The sequence below is a fragment of the Hemicordylus capensis genome, chromosome 1, assembly GCF_027244095.1.
Source record: "Hemicordylus capensis ecotype Gifberg chromosome 1, rHemCap1.1.pri, whole genome shotgun sequence".
Lineage (NCBI taxonomy): Eukaryota > Metazoa > Chordata > Lepidosauria > Squamata > Cordylidae > Hemicordylus > Hemicordylus capensis.
In genome coordinates, this window is record NC_069657.1 from 193,976,926 (window position 1) to 193,993,609 (window position 16,684).

Below are 16,684 nucleotides of genomic sequence, written 5' to 3' on the forward strand. Positions count from 1 at the left end.
AAGCACTAACCATAATATCAATAGTAACAGTATATAATATTAAAAAGGGATTACAACACTGACAGTAGAGTAAGACATTACAATGTAGCACTGGCAGTTCAACAATTAACAGTTCATCTATAGTGTCAGCAAAAATTTAAATAGGCATAAAACAAACCAATAATTAATGTCACCAATAACAACAGCATTCTACTCACACTAAACGATCCAGTAAGTAGTCTATTTTAAAAGATACCCTTACCCAACAATAAGATACCTAGCCTAAATCAAGAGGCCAAATCAAGGGTGGGGGGACATGCTACTCTGGCAGATGGAGATACTAGATGAGCAACCAAAGCAGGAGGAATTACAGGGGTTTAGGGGAAGAACCCAGCTCATTTGCTGGGCACATCCTCAATGCTTTAATAACTCTCTCCAGCCCAATACTTAAATACAAAGCTTTTTTCAGGAGCAAAGTTGGGAGTGGCCAGCTTATTAGAACAAGTCTTCAAAGCAAGGTTACGTTGGGAAGACTCACAACAATAACACAGAGGGTCAGGCACTGAGGTTAAGAGTACGTATAAAAATATATTTTAACTAAAACTGTAGTTTTCACAGTGGTAAAGTTGGCACAGAATGCAAACATGCATTATGTAACCCAAGAGCAATTTAAAATACAATAGCCAGTGGCTATTGGGCTCACATGTTCTGCAGCATTAAAAGCACACAACAGGAGCTGCATCTGTGCAAGAGGCTGATGCTTCAGAGCACAACAAAACTGTTACTGAGCAAACAAGTACACCAGAGGGTGAGGGATTTTCACTGATCTCTCCTCCCTATAAAGAGGAGGAATATTTTTCCTATAAGCATATTCCCTAGGAACATATATAGATCATTCCCTCAAGGGACAGATAATTATAACCGCTTGTTCTAGTAAGAACTAATATGCCCACTTTCACTATCCCCACAGCTGGACTAAATTTGGTCCAAATCTGTTAGGCAGTTCACAAGTTAGCCCACTTGCGACTCAAACGTTCATGCATCCACCATCTTGAATTGGGATGGATGACATCATCACAAACTATGGCACTGAGGTGTCCCCACAACTGTACCCGATTGGGTTCATATTGGTCCAAGCATTGTGAAGTTGACAGCGGAGAAACAGATACATGGATAGAGATGTGCACAAATGGCTCGTGCATCAGCTGGCAGGGAGCACTTCCCTTAAGGAGATGGTAAGGAGCTCCTTATTTGCTCCTCCCTGCCCTTACCCTTTTCCGGGTACGGCACCCAGTCCCCAACCTGCCACGCGGGGCTGCGGCACCGTTGCCTGCAGCCTCCATGTAGCATCAGCGCACACATGACGCATGTGCCGATGCTGCACAGAGGCTGCAGAGGACAGTGCCACAGCCTTGGGGATGGGCACCATGCCCAGAAAAGAGGCAGGGAGGAGCTCCTTACCAACACTGAACCATGCGCCAGTTCGGCACCCAACTGGCTTGTGCACATCCTTACATACGAACGGACACATACACACACAGAAAGCTGGGTGACCTCATAAGTCTACTGGAAAGTAGGCTAAAAAGAGAGTGACCCTCAGGGACATATTCCTGGCAGCCAAGTAGCACTTTTAGAGGTAGAAGAGATCAACTAAAATTGCTCCCCACTCCCTCACTACATGCGCTTGGCTGCTCAGCAATGATCTCACCGAACTCCAAAACGCAGGTCCTGTTCCATGCTTCTAATGCTGCAGAACATGTGAACCACTATGTGGAAGCCACCAAATGGTGATAGATATTCCACACATATGCAACATATTCTGATGTTGCAGAAACAACATTATAGGCCCCATTCTATACACATGCAGAATTCATAAGCTAGTGCAGTTGCCAGCTAGTCACAGAGTTCTGGCATGCAAACACTGCACATATATGGAACAAAGCACTGGCTAATTGTTTTTTCAGTGCAACACCTGCCATGTGAAAAACAATGACCATTTTTCAACTGCTTTCATGTAGCATCCCTCAAATTTAAATTGGCCTTTTGAGATCTCTTTCCAAAAAGCAGCTTCGGATCAGGCAAGCAGCCTCAAATATCTATGTGCCGAGTCCAAACAGGCTTGTTGTAGCCAACATAACACACAGCAAGGTATAGAGCAGCCATGGAGTCACTTCCTCAAAGGCAGCCCCTCACTACTCTGAGCAGGCTGTCTTCTACTGCAAAAGCTCACATGATATAGGGAAGCAACATACACAATTATCCCATGAAATAGGGACGTGGTCAATACTTATTGCAGTTCCCATTTTGCAAAAAAAAAGTTATCTACTTTCTCAGTAACTGAAGAAAGTACTCACTAGTCTAAACATATTCAGGGTGCCAAACATAGGTGAAGAGAGAACTCTAATTTTAGGGAAAGATAGTATTAAAACACACTAAAATAAAGATATAGGTGCATGCCAAGTAGACAGAACATATATTAAATTTATATTCCACTTCTCCAAATTGTTCAAAGCAGCTTACAAATATTTAATCTTTTACCACTTTTTAAAACGTAGAATTCCCCTCCTTTAAAACGTAGAATTTTCTCCATGGAGGAGAGGTCTATCAATGGCTACTAGTCAGAGGGCTGTGGGATGCCTCTGAATACCAGTTGCAGGGGAGTAATGGCAGGAGAGAAGGCACGCCCTCAACTCCTGTCTATGGCTTCCAGCAGCATCTGGTGGGCCACTGTGCAAAACAGGATGCTGGACTAGATGGGCCTTGGGCCTGATCCAGCAGGGCTGTTCTTATGTTCTTATATTCTCCTCATTAAAAGCACACACTTGATGTGAAAATTCAAAGACAATGAGAAACTAGGCCATTCAGCATAAGAATAAAAGTTTGAATCCAAAAGCGTGAGGCACAAGGCAAATTACTCTGGCATACTATAGATGGGATGAACCTTGGAACAGGTACTGGAGTATGCAATACCTGTTCCAAGATGCAGCCACTGCAGAGTCACAGGACTCATGATTCACACCTAGATTATTTTTATTTATTTTATTTATTTATTTAACACAAAGCTATACTGCCCAAAACTCACGTCTCTGGATTTTTTAAGCCCGTCTCTGAGCTTCTTAAGCCTTGACAACACCTACTTCCTTTCCCTTTGTATACTCATATATTGTTTGCAGATTATCTTGGACTGACATTTCACATGAATCATTAAAAAGCACTTAATCAAGCCAAAGTTGAATTCTTTCAAGTTCTATTAACTCAATTGGAGAGTTAAGCAAGTGCTTAAATTGTCTTCTATTGAAACCAACAAAGCTTGCATGTGCCTAACGTTTCCTGGATACTAATTTCAAGAGCAACACATTGTCACAGGCATTCAAAAACATGAGAAACCAAGGTGTATCACCACATTTAAAAAAATAGGGCTATAAAACAATTATCAAAGATGACAGGACACCAGCTGATAGTTTTTATAGATAGGGACATCTTTTCCTTGGTGATTCAGGGGCATTACAGTTAGCAGATACAATAAAATACACATTGCAGAGGTGCCTGAACTCCCAACATATGAAAGAAATCGGAATCCCATGGTAAAGAAGGATTATTGCTTCTCATGTCAGGCCCAGGCAGTCAGTGGACAAGCCAGCTTGTATATTACTGTAACTTTCGAGTTTATTTGTTCACACAATTCCATAATCTAGTATTTCCCAGTCTTTTTGAAAAACAATCCTGAGGCACACTTAGCATTTTTTAAAAATGAAGCACACTACCCCCCCAATACTGACATGCTTTCTTTTTGCCCTGGTGAAGCCGCCACATGATCATTTATTTATGCTGCCTTCCCCCTCCAGGTCAGCTGTTCCAAGATGCCCAATGTCACCACAACAATCAGCAATTAGTGGTGTGCCATGATGACTGACCCCATAATGCACCAGGAAGGATGAGTCCTTCCCCAGCACATTATGAGGCAAGCCTTTCCTGATACTTTATGGGAAGGGTCAGTTCCAAGAACTGCGAGTATAAACATTTGGAGCTGGCTCTAAACAAGTCACCCTGGCCAGTGTGCTATGGCATACTGGTTGGGAAACACTGCCATAATCCACTCAACTGGTCACCACTGTCACATGCTGCCTCACATGCTCAGCAGAAAGATCTCTGCCCCTCCCCCTCACTGCAGAGGCTCAGGGAAAGGCAAAGGCAGATAAGTCCTTTCCCCCACACAAGTTTTCTGCAGCTGATGAAGAATTTAGGTTGAGTGAATTGGGGTTGCTCTCCCTTCCTGCTGGGGTTTGTAGGAAGGCAGCAATAGCAACAGCAGCAAGGCTAAAAAAGCTGGAGCAGAAGGGCACTAATTCCCTCTTTCCCCAGGGTTCTCTGCATGTGTCACAGAAATAGGGAGAAGGGAAGCACTGAAAGAAACCGCTAGCCAAATCAAAATGTGTCAGTCCCCTGTTTGTTCAGTCCCCTCATGCACAGAATGTTTCTGTTTGGCAGCAAATGTCTCATGAGGAGGTAAAGAAAAGGCAAAAAGGTCTTGTGCCAATTTTAGAGGGTCTGCTTCAAACAGGAGCTCAATCATTTAGGAGGAAGGGGGGGGAAGTATTGCATAACCAACATAGAGGCTTTTAAACCTTGATTTAGTTTTAACTGTGGGAAACTCTATTTAAGTCCCACCCACCCAATTAAGTGCTATTCGGCAATGTTAAAGACATCAACCCTCTACCCTGCTCACTCTCTTATTCACAATGCTGAACATAAGCCTAGAGTTACTCCAGGTCTAGATCAACAGACTTCATGCTGTATTCTGAAGAGTCCTGGGGCTCCTCGGAACTTTCCTTTGTTTGGAAACTGGAGGGTCAGGGCTTTCAAATTCAAAACCACTTGTCACCAAACTGTGCTGCTGTTCATCTTCAAGATGATAACAGATGGTCTGCTAACATCCAGTCTTTGTCATTACCTGATGCAGAACTGTTACTACAATCAATGTAAGGTTTGCTGGCCTGTGCATCCTGAAGATTGTTGGATCCAATCCAACCCAACAGGAAAGCTGTTGCAAGGGACCAACACGCCCCCCCCCCCCCAAACCTTTGGCTAAGATCAGAAATCTTACTTCTGTCGGGGTGTGTGTGTGTGTGTGTGTGTGTGTGTGTGTGTGTGTGTGTGTGTGTTATAAAGGTATTTTCCCTTCAATGTTTAAATCCCGACTGGGTGAAACAGAAGTTGTCTCTCCGAAAAAAAATCTGTTAGGGGTCCCTCCTGTCACGACAGAACTTCTTCTGATAAAGCCCAACAGAAGGCATATCGGGTCCAACATATCTCTCAGATTCAGACAACTCCGTAGCCCTAGTTGCTTGCTCACAGTAGTTCAGTCAATGGGCATCAGCTTTTATATTTATCTTCCAGTTTGAAAGCAGCTCTTGAAAAGGCAAGGCTAGGACCAGGGGAGGCAATAAGCTTTTGTTTTATATCCTAAAGATGACAGCAAGCAAACAAATAAATCAACAAGAAAATGGTGGGGGGGGAGAAACAAGGTAAGTGTGTTAGGGTTAGTCTTTTTCTAGGGTTTGATTTCTGGCGGGGTAGGGCTTTGTTTTCAACAGGGCAGTCCCGTATTCAGTTTCAGTTGTGCCTAGAGAGACAGCAGGTGGGGATTCATTGCAGGTGAGTCATACAGCCTGTGGGAGGGGTCACATTCCTGAGGTGGCTCAGTTTTAAAGCAGATCTTAAGAAGACAAGGTTCAGACCAGGAGAATTTTGCTACCCGGAACTTTGCGAACAGGTGCTTGCTAACAGGTATCGAGAGAGTTTTGCATGGAGTTTAGCGGGGATATGTGCTGGGAGGCACACAAGTGGAAACCCCTTTATCACAAAGGATACACCCAGAATGAGAAGGTGAATACTACCCCATTTTTGTAATTTTCTTGGAGGACAGAACTTAAATAAAACCTTTAATTAGCTGATAACTGCAGCTAAGACCTAGCTTTCAAGTAAGCAAGATCTATATATATTCTAAAAAGCCAAGAAAACCAGTTATGAAGGTAGAATGCCAGCAGGGGATGGGTGCTTCCCAGAATATTGCATGTATAACTATCTGCCTGAGGGGCAGAGGTCATGGGTGTGCGCTCAGTGGCTCTGAGGGAACAAGTTTGTTCCCTCGAAGCCAAGGTGGCTGACCAAGAGAAGCTCAGGGAGACAGAGAGATAAGTGGATGAGACCCTCAGGGCTGTGATAGAGGCATCCCACTCCCAGGTCGACAGCTCCTCTGCTATCATGGAGTATGAAAGTCTCAGGGAGACATCAGTTTGAGGAAGAGGGGAATGCTCCCTTAGAAAGGAACCCTTCTTTGAGTGATGTACCCATATCATCTCACACAGGGGATACTCAGCCAGGGTCTGGTGGACTCCTAGTAGTTAATGATTCAATCGTTAGGGACAGAAAGAGATGGATAACCTGAAGTCCAGGACCCCCAGGGTACCATTCTCTGAAGTACAACCTGTTCCAAGCACAGGTCCAGCGAGACAGGTGGAGCAGACGGGTCTCAATGCCTGGATCAACAGTTGAGCTGGGAGGAAGAGGCACTGGGATACATTTTGGGGCAAGCAAAGCCTGTACAAAAGAGACGGGCTCCACCTGAACCAACATGGAACCAGATTGCTGGCGCTTAAAATCAAAAAGGTCACAGAGCAGCTTTTAAAACAATACCCTGGGGGATTGCTAACAGGAAGTGGGTGCTATCTGGTTTGGCAAACAAAATCCCCCAAGGTGCAAGGGTGCAAATGTTTCAGATAAACCAGAAGGGACAGAGTAGAAACAGGAATACAGCAGACAGAAACACATGACAGCTGGTCAAAAAGGCCAAATGACAATAAGAGACTAAGCACACGCCAACACCAGGTGTTTTAATACCAATTCCATAAGCCTCCAAGTCAAGTTGGGTGAGCTGGAGTGCTTGGTTGCTAATGAAAACATAAATATAGTGGGCATAAGAGAAACCTGGTGGAATGGTGAGAACAGTGGGACACTTATTCCTGGATATAAACTCTACAAAAAGGACAGGGAGGGAAGGATTAGGGTAGGAGTAGCACTGTATATTAAGAAAGGGATAGAATCCAACAAGCCAGAAAGCCTATGAGGACCGGAGTCCTCCAAAGAATCATTATGGGTGACAACATGAGGACTGCAAGGAAATGTGTTACTAGGGACGTGCTATCACCCTCCGGATCAAAATGCCAAGAGTGACCTGGAGCTGGAGAAGCAAATCAAAGAGGCGTCAAAGAGAGTCAGGACTTTAATAAAGGGTGACTTCAATTACCCGCACACAGGCTGGGCAAATTCACATGCGGGTATTGACAGAGAGGTCAAATTTCTAGACATGCGAAATGACTGTGCCTTAGAACAGCTGGTCATGAAACCAACCCAAGAGAAGGTGAGATTGGACTTAATCCTGAGTGGTGCTCAGGACCTGGTGTGAGATGTCAGAGTTGTAGAACTACTGGGGAATAGTGACCATAATTTTGATCCAATTCAGCTTATAGGCAAGTGGAGCTTTGCCAAGGAAGTCCAACAGTGATGCGCTGGAATTCAGAAGAGGAAACTTTTCAAAAATGAGGGGACTAGTAAAAAGGAAGTTGAAAGGGAAAGTCAGGAGGGTCAAATCACTCCAGAAAACATGCAACTTATTTAAAACCACAATATGAAGCTCAGTTGGAATGTATACCAAGAAGGAGGAAAGGTACCATCAAGTTCAGGAGGATGCCAGCGTGGCTAACAAGTAGAGTCAGGAAGCTGTAAGAGGGATGACCTTCAGAAAATGGAAGGGATGACCTTCAGAAAATTGAAGTCCTGCCCAAATGAGCAGAACAGGAAGGAACATAAACTCTAGCAAAAGAAATGCAAGGAGACAATAGGGGATGCAAAATGAGTTTGAGGAGCATATAGTTAAAAGTGTCAAAGGAAATAACAAAAGCTGCTTTAAATTCTGACAATTGTTTAAAAGCATTTGAAAACCCACCTCTTTATCCAAGCTTTAAAAAAAAAGGTTTTATTCTGTGTCTGATTTTAAATTATCTACATTGTTTTAAGTTTTTTTGTGTGTGTTTAACTTGTTTTTATGTTATTGTTAATCGCCCAGAGAAGAAAGTTTGGGGCGGTGTACAAACCTGATAGATAGATCAGAAGCAGAAAACCTGCCAGGGAGGCAGTTGAACCCTTAGATGACGAGGATGTGAAAGGTATCATTAAGGAGGTTAAGGAGATTGCAGAGAAGCTGAATGAATTCATTGCATCTGTTTTCACAATGGAGGATTCTGACCATATACTCACTCTGGAACTTAGCTTCTCAGGCTTGGGAGCTGAAGAACTGGGCCAATTTGAGGTGACGAGAGAGCATGTTCTAAACTGTCTTGAGAAACTACAAATTAACAAATTGCCAGGGCCAGATGGCATCCACCCAAGAGTTTTGAAGGAACTCAAATGTGAAATTACTGATCTCCTAGCAAAAATATGTAACGTGTCCCTACAATCAGGCTCTGTACCAGAGGACTGGAAAGTAGCTAATGTAACTCCAATTTCCAAAAAGCTATCCAGGGGGGATCTGGGAAACTACAGACCGGTTAGCTTAACTTCTGTGCCAGGCAAATTGATGGAAAGCAAACTTAAAGACAAAACTGTTAAGCATAAAGAAGAAAAGGCCTTGTTGAAGGAGAACCAGCATGGCTTCTGTAAGGGCAAGTATTGCCTCACTAACCTTTTGGAGTTCTCTTGAGAGTGTCAACAGGAATGTGGATCAAGGTGATCCAGCTGACATAGTATACTTGGACTTCCAAAAACTTTGACAAAGACTCTTGAATAAACTTAGCAGTCATGGGATAAGGGAACAGGTTCTTGTGTGGATCAGTAACTTGAACAACAGGAAACAGAGCGGCGGGGGCAGGGGGATAAGACAGTTTTCACAATGGAGGGAAGTAAGAAGTGGGGTTCCCCAGGGATCTGTACTGGGACTAGTGCTCTTTAACTTGTTCATAAATGATCTAAAATGCAGGCTAACCAGTACAGCGGCCAAATTTGCAAATGACACTAAACTATTTAGGATAGTGAAATGCACAACAGATTGTAAGGAGCTCCAAAAGGATCTCTACAAACTGAGTGAGTGGGTGACAAAATGGCAAACGCAGTTCAATATAAGCAAGTGTAAAGTGGTGCATATTGAGGCAAAAACCCCAGACTTCACATATACACTGATGGGGCCTGAGCTATTGGTGACTGACAAAAAAGAGATCTTGGGATTGCGGTGAACAGCTCGTTGAAAGTGTTGACTCAGTGTGTGGCAGCTGTGAAAAAGGCTAATTCCATAGTAGGGATGATAAGGAAGATAAAAATGCAAATCTTATAATGCACTTACACAAATCTATGGTGTGGCCACATTTGAAGTATTGTGTACAGTTCTGGTCACCATGTTTTAAAAATGACATTGTACAACTGGAAAAGGTGCAGAAAAGGGCCACTGAGATCATCAGGGGCCTGGAAAACCTTTCTTGTGAGGCTAGGCTACAGCATCTGAGGCTTTTTAGTATGGAAGAGAGGCGACTATGGGGAGACATGAGAGGTGTATAAAATGATGCATGGAGTAGAGAGAGTGGACAGAGAGAAATGTTTCTCCCTCTCTCACAACACTAGAACCAGGGGTCATCCCATGAAACTGAACGTTGGGAAATTTTGGACCGACAAGAGGAAGTACTTTTTCACACAGTGCATAATTAATCTATGGAATTCTTTGCCATGGGAAGTTGTAATGACCACTAGCTTGGATGGCTTTAAAAGGGCCTTAGGCAAATTCATAGAGGACAGGTCTCTCAATGGCTACTAGTCTGGTGGCTATAGGCAAGATGCCTCTAAATACCAGTTGCAGAGGAGCAACAGCAAGAGAGAGGGCATACCCTCACTTCTTGCCTGTGGGCTTCTCAGAGGCATCTGGTGGGCAACTGTGTGAAACAAGATGCTGGATTAGACAGGCCTTGGACCTGATCCAGCAGGGCTGTTCTTATGTTCTATCCATTAGGAGGCAGAACGTCTAGCCTAGAGCTATCCCTGGTCTAGATCAGTGATTTTCAGATTCTGAGGAACCCTGGGGTTCTTTAGAACTTTGTCAAGACTCAAAGTGAGACGTTCATTTAATACTGGACTTAATTCCCTGCCACCACTTGTCTGCAATGCATAGCTCAAGAGGCATATTGGCCAAGTTCTACAGTATGCTCTCCATTCACATAGGGCAATGGCAAGGTCCAACAGGCTTGGCCAGTCCTCCAAGTGAACTGCATGCACTTCAGAATCCTCTGCAATGTGCTAGGGATCCTCAGCAGAGAAATTCATATGGAAAGTGTTACCTGAAAATCTGAAAGGCACTGATCTATATTAGCAATTATGTGCTACATGGCTTCCACCCTACATTCAACACTTGTTTTTCCAACACACAAACAGTCTGAGCAATAAAACGGTGGTAAGCCAAGGAAGCTGCCATATACAGAGTCAGACTACTGGTCTATCTAGCTCAGTATTTTCTTCACAGACTGGCAGCGGCTTCTCCAAGGTTGCAGGCAGGAATCTCTCTCAGCCCTATCTCGGAGAAACCAGGGAGGGAACTTGAAACCTTCTGCTCTTCCCAGAGTGGCTTCATCCCCTGAGGGGAATATCTTACAGGGCTCACACTTCTAGTCTCCCTATCTAGTCAGCCCTATCTTGGAGAAGCCAGGGAGGGAACTTGAAACCTTCTGCTCTTCCCAGAGTGGCTTCATCCCCTGAGGGGAATATCTTCCAGTGCTCACACTTCTAGTCTCCCATTCATATGCAACCAGGGCAGACCCTGCTTAGCTATGGGGACAAGTCATGCTTGCTACCACAAGATCAGCTCTCCTCTCCCGTCACAGCACCCCTTCTTACCCTGCCTAGCATTTCAGTGTTGTGCCAACAGCAGTAGCTGCCCTCATGCTGATCTTAAGATACAAGAGGGGTTGTCATGACAAGAGTCCAGCTGCCCACTCCTCCATCCAGCACATTACAAAACTGAGAGTCACTGGTTTGCATCCTAGGCCTCTTCACTTCCCCAAAGAGATGATCAACATGGTGACAGACCTGCAGGCACTATCTTCCATGTACAGGATGTTCTGGATTCTGGATTCCAAATCTAGATATGCTCCGTGTTAAAGAGAGTATGACTTGCTCCACTGTTGATAGTGACTTTGTTTCCACCACTCTTTCTAGAGTTTTAGGTAGCCAGCAATGCTAGCTCACTAGGTAGCCATTGTCTATAGAATGAAAGGTGTGAGCAGCCTTACCTTTTTTGCTCTTTGTCCTATGTCAGGTGTCTTTGTAAGAAGCTTTTCAATCAAGTATTCTCTTGTCTGTAAAACCAACATTGTTGGTATAATTAAGGCCAGTCCCAAGAGAGCAGAAAAAATTAACATGGATCTTATGACAGAGCAGATTTACTTATAGAATTAAACATTTTACCTTTGCTTTCTGGAAGAATTTGCTTTTTAAAAGTTCTGCTGCTGTAGGCCTGAAAGTTAAGAAATAAAAGTTATAACTGAGCAGACACAACAGATGTATCCTAATTAATACAGTTCAAGACATTATTATCCTATAGAGTTCGTCACTTAGAAGAACGCTTCACTTCACGATGGATGCACATCATAGTAGTTGAAACATGGGCAGCTGAGACCACCATCTTGGCCACTAGTGAGAAAATATAACTATGGCACTATGGAAACAGCACTGGCTCTATGAGGATATTTGGACTATGTTCTCTGGAGCTCAATGATTTCTCCCCCCACCCATGATCTACAGCCCCACACTGAACACTAAAACATCTAGAAAGCAAGGCCAAGATCATGGGAGTAATGATGTGCTTGGGTAATAGTTTCCAAACACACCAATAAAACTACTATATTGTTTTAAGCAGCAGCAATGTCCGCCTTTTTTTTTTTTTTTTGGCAAAGTTCCAAGTTGACCAAAAAAACAACAAGCACAAAACTTACAGTTTAAGATTTTATTCTTCTTTTTAACCCATTAAGTCCTATTTATCCCATCTCACTGATGAGCTCCACAAGGGTAGTTCAAGTCAATATACAAGAGTCCACAATTCTTGGCTGTCTTGGGTTGCCAAGGCAAGAATTATGGGTGTCTGCTCAGGAACCTCAGCCAAACAGGAGCCAAGGAAGCCCCATGTCCCTTATTTCCGTGGGAAAGAAAAGCATGGGGTGTGCCCATTTGGCCACTGCTCGACAGAGGCACCTCACTGTACAGAAGACTAGGAAGCTACTCCTTCCATAAAAGGAGGCGGGGACCCTGTCCACTCACTCCAAGACACTCCAAGCACTGTGGTCACAACAATGGAAGCCAACCCGCCACCCACTGTGGCTCTAGTGCTAAAAATTGTGCTAGAGGCTTTCTGGCTCTGCAGCACCCAGGTTGGGAGGAAGGCTGCGGGTCATGCGTCTCATTCAACAGATGGCAGGAGCCCACTCACCAAGATGTGGAATCCTGCTGATAGGTGCCTCTCTTGAAAACCCCCTGCCAACTGGACTAAGAGGCACCCTTGAAAGTGGCAACCCCCTCAGTTTTGGCGGCGGCGGCGGGAATAACAGCAACTGCCCATAGGGGCAGTCCAGCTTAGCCTCTCTCTTAGGGACTGTTGCTGGTGTCTCCCTCGTATTTCTCTATAGATTGTGAGTTGCTTTGGGACAGGGAACCACCTTCCCATTCCTTTTACTTTGTAAACTACTGATTTTTTTGTTGCATATATAAATAATCACAATAAATTTAGGTGGGGTTGTCTGAAACGGAGTTGGTTGCACATACAGCAACACGCTGCCACTGCGGCCGCTGGGAAGGCAACAAGCACTCTCAGCAAGCAAGCAGAGGAGGAGCTCCCAGTTCCAGAGCAGTTCTCGGGCACTGGATGGCTGGGACAGGCGGAGGAGAGAGTAAAGGATGGGGCCATTGCATGACCACAGAGACACCTTGTGGGCAGCTACATGTAGAAACACGAGCTGTAAAGAAAACACTCCATCCCGTTTTCAAGGCCATGTTAGTGAGATATCCATCATACTTTTGTGAACCTGAGTAACGTAACATAGGCAATAAAATTTGTAAAACTGTTTTTTAAACAGTCCTGATGGTATTTTGTGGAGATAATTGCTTGTCTGCTTTATTTTAATCCAGCAATAGACCATTTGCGCACAGTTTGCAGCTTGATAAAAAATGGGTTCTCTTCTAGGGCATTTCAGACTAAATACATTGTTATCTGCTGCCAAGTGGCAGACCTTTGCTTAAGGCACGTGCCTCAGGGATTTAGAGCTAATAAGAGACTGCAAGAGGCCAAGGAATTTGAAGGCAGAATGTAGGTGGCCCCCAGAGAGAAAGAAAAGAAACTGGAGATACTCCTGAAGAATTCAGAAGGCTCGTTTATAGTACACACGTTCACAACACAGCTATGAATTTTTAGCCCAAGACCCAGCTCTCAGTTGTGATTACAACTGCTCTTTGTAGTTGGGAGAGAGGGAGAGAGAGAGCACGCGCAACACACACTTGGCTTGTTTTACCATTCTTGTTGTTTGCAGTTTTTGGGATGGCCAATTAACCTGTGTAAGATCCAGTGGCGTTAGGAGGACACGAGTGGCCTGTGTTTGGGCCGCCTGCCCCCCCACCACCCAGCCCAGCAGTGCCCCCCCCGTGGCACCCCTTATTTCCTAGATGTGCACAGGGGCACCCCTTTTCTCCTCACTGCATGTGCGGTGGCCCTAACAAGCCAGCCTGGGATAGTAGGCTGCCTTGCCCCTACCGCTCAGCTGGCCATTGTGCCCAAGGTGGGGAGAAAGGGGGCACCCTGCATGTGCAGCAGAGAGAGAACAGCAGGGGCAGAACTCCACCTACCCCAGGCTGCTCCATGAGGGCCACCGCTGGACACGTGGCAGGTAGAAAAGGGGTGCCTTGCACTCACGGAACGGGGAGAGAAAAGATGCAGGGGGTGGAAGGCCACTCCTGGGAACCTGTCATGGCGAGCACAGCAGCCCAGGCAACAGCTCGCCCCTGATAATTACTATTACAACTCTGTCCCTGGTAAGGAGCATAGGCAATGAATGAGTGGAATGTCACCTTTTGTCTTGGTATAGAGGACACACAATACAGCTATACTGCTCCAAGTTCAAAGACCCTTTACCAACTGGGCTCCCCCATAACAAGTGTAAGGTACACAGTAATCACAGGAGACACCAAGCTTAACATTTTGACTGTGGTATAATAAAATTAAATACCTTCAAAAGCAAATTCTACATTTTATTGGGAGTACTATCTCCTTGACACATTTAAGAACTTGGTATTAAAGAACATTTAATAAGGAAAAGGCTTTTACCAATCCAATTTTAAGAATACTCTCCCCTCTGTTTCAGAGCAACAATCTCAGCCAAGTCTTCAGTAAACTCTTTTTAAAAATCCTACCTTTTAGAAGGATCTTTTTGAAGACATAGTGAAATTAGTTTTCTAAAGGACTTGCCATACTTTTTTGTCATTTCTTTATCTTCTACACCCGTTTCCAACGTTGGCGGATCATTTTGCAGTGTCAGCATTAACACCTATTTTAAAATCAAAAGATGACAAGAAAAATTGACTTAGCCAACTAAACACTGCTTTAAACTAGCATCTATTAATCACTATCACAAATAGCGTTGCCAGGTTCTGTGTGGCAGCGTCTAAAATCCATCAGATACTGGTGGGTAGCAGGTCCTACTTGCTCTAGCTTAGTGCCCAACTTTACAGCAGAGTTCCAACGCGCTCATCACTCGTTACCACAGTGCGCCTCATGAAAGACTTGCTGAGTTGAAATTATTATTTGATCAAAGGTCATAATAAACTGAACAGATGCACTCCAAAAGCCTTAGAGCTATATGGCCCCATACTCTGTTTTATAAACAATAGTTTTTCTATTTCTACAATTGTATAGCTTCATAGTCTAGTACTCGCAATTTTATCATTTATACCTCTTATGCTTCCTATGCCTTTTATGTTTTTATGACCCCATACGTTTATTGTTTACAATCAATATAGTTTTTTCAACCTTTGTATTTCTGCAATTTTACAACCTTATAGCTGCATTACTTCCAATCTAGTATTGCAATTTATCCCTTATGCCATTTATGTTTTTTCTAAGCCTCTTACTGCTTGAAATCATCCTTGCCTTGTACTTTATGCTGGTCTATGACTGTAATAAAGACTGATTTGATTTGAGTATAACATGAATTTAGTCTATGCCAGGGCTGCACAACTGTGACCCTGTTGTAGATGTTGTACTCCAACTCCCATCACCTCTACTGGCCACTGTGGCTGGGAATTATGGAAATTGTAATCCAAAAACAGCTGGACGGCCAAAGTTTGCAGCCCTGGTCTATATATTCAGCTTTGCTCTCATGACTTGTTGAAGATTCAAAACTCTTGAGATTCACATCATTTTATGGAGTATGTACTAGGATTTCTGAAGGCAGATACGCAGGAGGGAAGCAGCTTATTGAGCATGGAGGACAACTTAGAGAGAGCCCAGAATGAGGTTTTATAGACTCCTGCTGGCACCAGAGTCAAAACAAACATCAGGCTGGCATCTCAGTGGGCTTGGCAGTCATGCATGTCTCACACAACAAAGAACAGCAAAGCTGTACAACCCAGAAATGCAAAGCTCAAACTTCACTTTCTGGATTTGCTCGGAAATGGCTTGTGTTTTATTTGGTAGCTTGACAACACCTCTCTCTTTTTATTTTTTGGAACACAAGGAGATACAATACAGGCTACTGTTGAACATTATGTTCGCAATCCTTCTGCAGAAGAGTGGGGTGGGTGGGCGGGCGGGCAGAGAAAGTAAAGAAAGATGTTCATGTAACTCAACTGGGAGAAAAAAACAGCACTGGAAACTCCCAAACCCTGGACTTTCCTTATGTTTAGCACCAGTTCTCCTTGATCATTAAGTCTGGCCTAAATCTGAACCATGCTTTGAAAAAAAGCTATATTGTTTTAAAACTAAATGTAAAAGACCCGAATTACTTTTTAGGTAATATTAGTCTATAGGCTTATTTTCCAACTCTTAATTACTTTCATTGGAGGATATTTGTGATAAGGTGCAGCTCCTGTTGCTAATTCGATGGCTGTTATTCCAAAGCTCCACATGTCAGCCTTGAAGTCATAACCTCTCACCTAAAAATGGGGGGGGAAATGAAACAGATAAGTAAATTTGACATTTACATGCTTAACTAAACTTAACAGAGAAGCAATTAATTCCTATCTACATACCTGCTCCATGACTTCGGGCGCCATCCAACACGGAGTACCAACAAATGTCTTTCTTACTTTGTTACGGGTAACATCTCCTCCCGTGGCTAAAAATGCACTAACACCAAAGTCTAGGGACAGGGAGGGAAGACACAGAAAGCTTTTCAGTATTTCATTGCCATATTGAGGTAACTCTGCTATTTTAACCTTGATTCTAGATTTTTTTTTAAATGAAACTTCTCTTTAAGTAAAACTGTAAAGTTAATGTTTTCTCACTAGGTGTAGCACTAAGCAATTTATAGAAGTGGTACAAGTCATGGCACCACTCCCTCTTATGAATCACACCTTGAAGTAATATTTGCCCTTATGCATTAAAATATAAAATACGCAGACACTAAACAAG

The 16,684-nt window shown here is 43.7% G+C and overlaps 1 protein-coding gene across 5 annotated transcripts in view; it reads right to left on the bottom strand.

The window, feature by feature from the left end:
- Nucleotides 1–16,684, bottom strand: part of STK39 (serine/threonine kinase 39) — a 198,351-nt gene that overhangs the window by 99,862 nt on the left and 81,805 nt on the right. For all 5 annotated transcript variants that reach the window (XM_053264741.1, XM_053264765.1, XM_053264774.1 and 2 more), the window contains exons 6-10: nt 16,303–16,412; nt 16,105–16,206; nt 14,467–14,600; nt 11,479–11,527; nt 11,304–11,369 (exon numbers count right to left, since the gene is read on the bottom strand). In XM_053264741.1, coding sequence (XP_053120716.1) covers nt 11,304–11,369; nt 11,479–11,527; nt 14,467–14,600; nt 16,105–16,206; nt 16,303–16,412 — 461 coding nt within the window. The remainder of the gene's footprint in view (nt 1–11,303; nt 11,370–11,478; nt 11,528–14,466; nt 14,601–16,104; nt 16,207–16,302; nt 16,413–16,684) is intronic.